The sequence below is a fragment of the Primulina huaijiensis genome, unplaced genomic scaffold (genome assembly GCF_012295235.1).
Source record: "Primulina huaijiensis isolate GDHJ02 unplaced genomic scaffold, ASM1229523v2 C13221880, whole genome shotgun sequence".
NCBI classification, from domain to species: Eukaryota; Viridiplantae; Streptophyta; class Magnoliopsida; order Lamiales; family Gesneriaceae; genus Primulina; species Primulina huaijiensis.
Window position 1 is genome coordinate 1 of NW_027342015.1, and position 1,162 is coordinate 1,162.

General features: G+C 42.8%; 1 protein-coding gene across 1 annotated transcript; it reads right to left on the reverse strand.

Annotated features, from left to right (window-relative positions):
• Nucleotides 1-3: 3 nt before the first annotated feature.
• On the reverse strand, nucleotides 4-1,154 carry LOC140965467 (protein KINESIN LIGHT CHAIN-RELATED 2-like; the record flags this gene model as incomplete). Its single annotated transcript, XM_073425535.1, has 1 exon — nucleotides 4-1,154. A coding segment is annotated over exon 1 (1,131 nt), but the record flags the coding sequence as incomplete, so codon positions are not given.
• Between the last annotated feature and the right edge of the window lie 8 nt (nucleotides 1,155-1,162).

Here is a 1,162-nt window from a genome sequence, read left to right on the forward strand (position 1 = left end):
GTTCTCTCCTTTACTTGACTTGAACATATTGAGAGCCTTTTGATATGTGAAAACTGCCTCTTCATACCGATCTAATGATAGATATGTATCCCCAATATTGCAGTCTATGTCGGCCGCTTCTGCAATCTGTCCATTACCAACCATGGCCATTCTTGCGAGAATATAATGCTCGAGGGAACCTTCATAATCTCCTTTGGAATCGCAAATAAGTCCCATTAATCTCCTATCCGCTATTTCTTGTGCAGAAGCTGATGTTTTATTTTCTTTATGGATATCAAGTGCCACCAAACAAAGCTTCTCAGCTTCATCAAATTGCATGGCTTGAACATGGGCTTCAGCTATGTATCTGCACGTTTCACCGAATTGAGGATGTTTTTCTCCGAGAACGTGACGCTGAACATCCAGACCTGCCTTGTAAAGCAGTATAGAATTCTCAAACTTGTCAAGAATCGCGTATGTATCGCCTAACTGCATACACCCAGCAAATTTGGCCATTGCATGATCATGGCCTAAATCCACCACTGGAATTTCGATCGATCGTTTAAGTAAGGGAATTGCCTCAGTATACCGGCCAAGCCTGCAGTATAATGCCGCTACAGTGTGTAGACACATGACAAGGTCTAAATTAGGCTTTGCGTTAGAGGCAAACTCAAATGATTTCATCGCCCGACGAGCCAATTCCAAAGCCTTTTGAAAATTATTATCCCCTGAAGCTACCAAGTTTCTTGCCTGTTTGAGTAGATATGGTCCAAGGTATCCAGGTTCACGTTGATTTTCACTTCCATACGGCCATTTCTTCCCTGCAAAAGGAGGGCTGGTCTCATTTTTCGAGAAGACTGAATTCAGCTTTTTCAAACCCTTGGCGCTTTGTTTCCCGGTAGGAGGTCTGCCATGAAGAGTTTTGCTCCTCGAACTACTATTCCTACATGCTTCCAAGTTAGTTCGTTTTGGCCGAGGTGGCAAATTCGACTTACCTGAATCTTCTTCAAGAACTTCATCATTAGAATCTTTTTCTCCACCAACTTTCTTCATCGCAACCTCCTTTTCCTCCACCACAGCATAATCTACCCCAGCAAAAAACCTCAACTCGGAATCAATCCATGATTCGTCACCATATGAATAAAAACTACGCATTGACGGTGAATGATCCGAGCTTTGGATT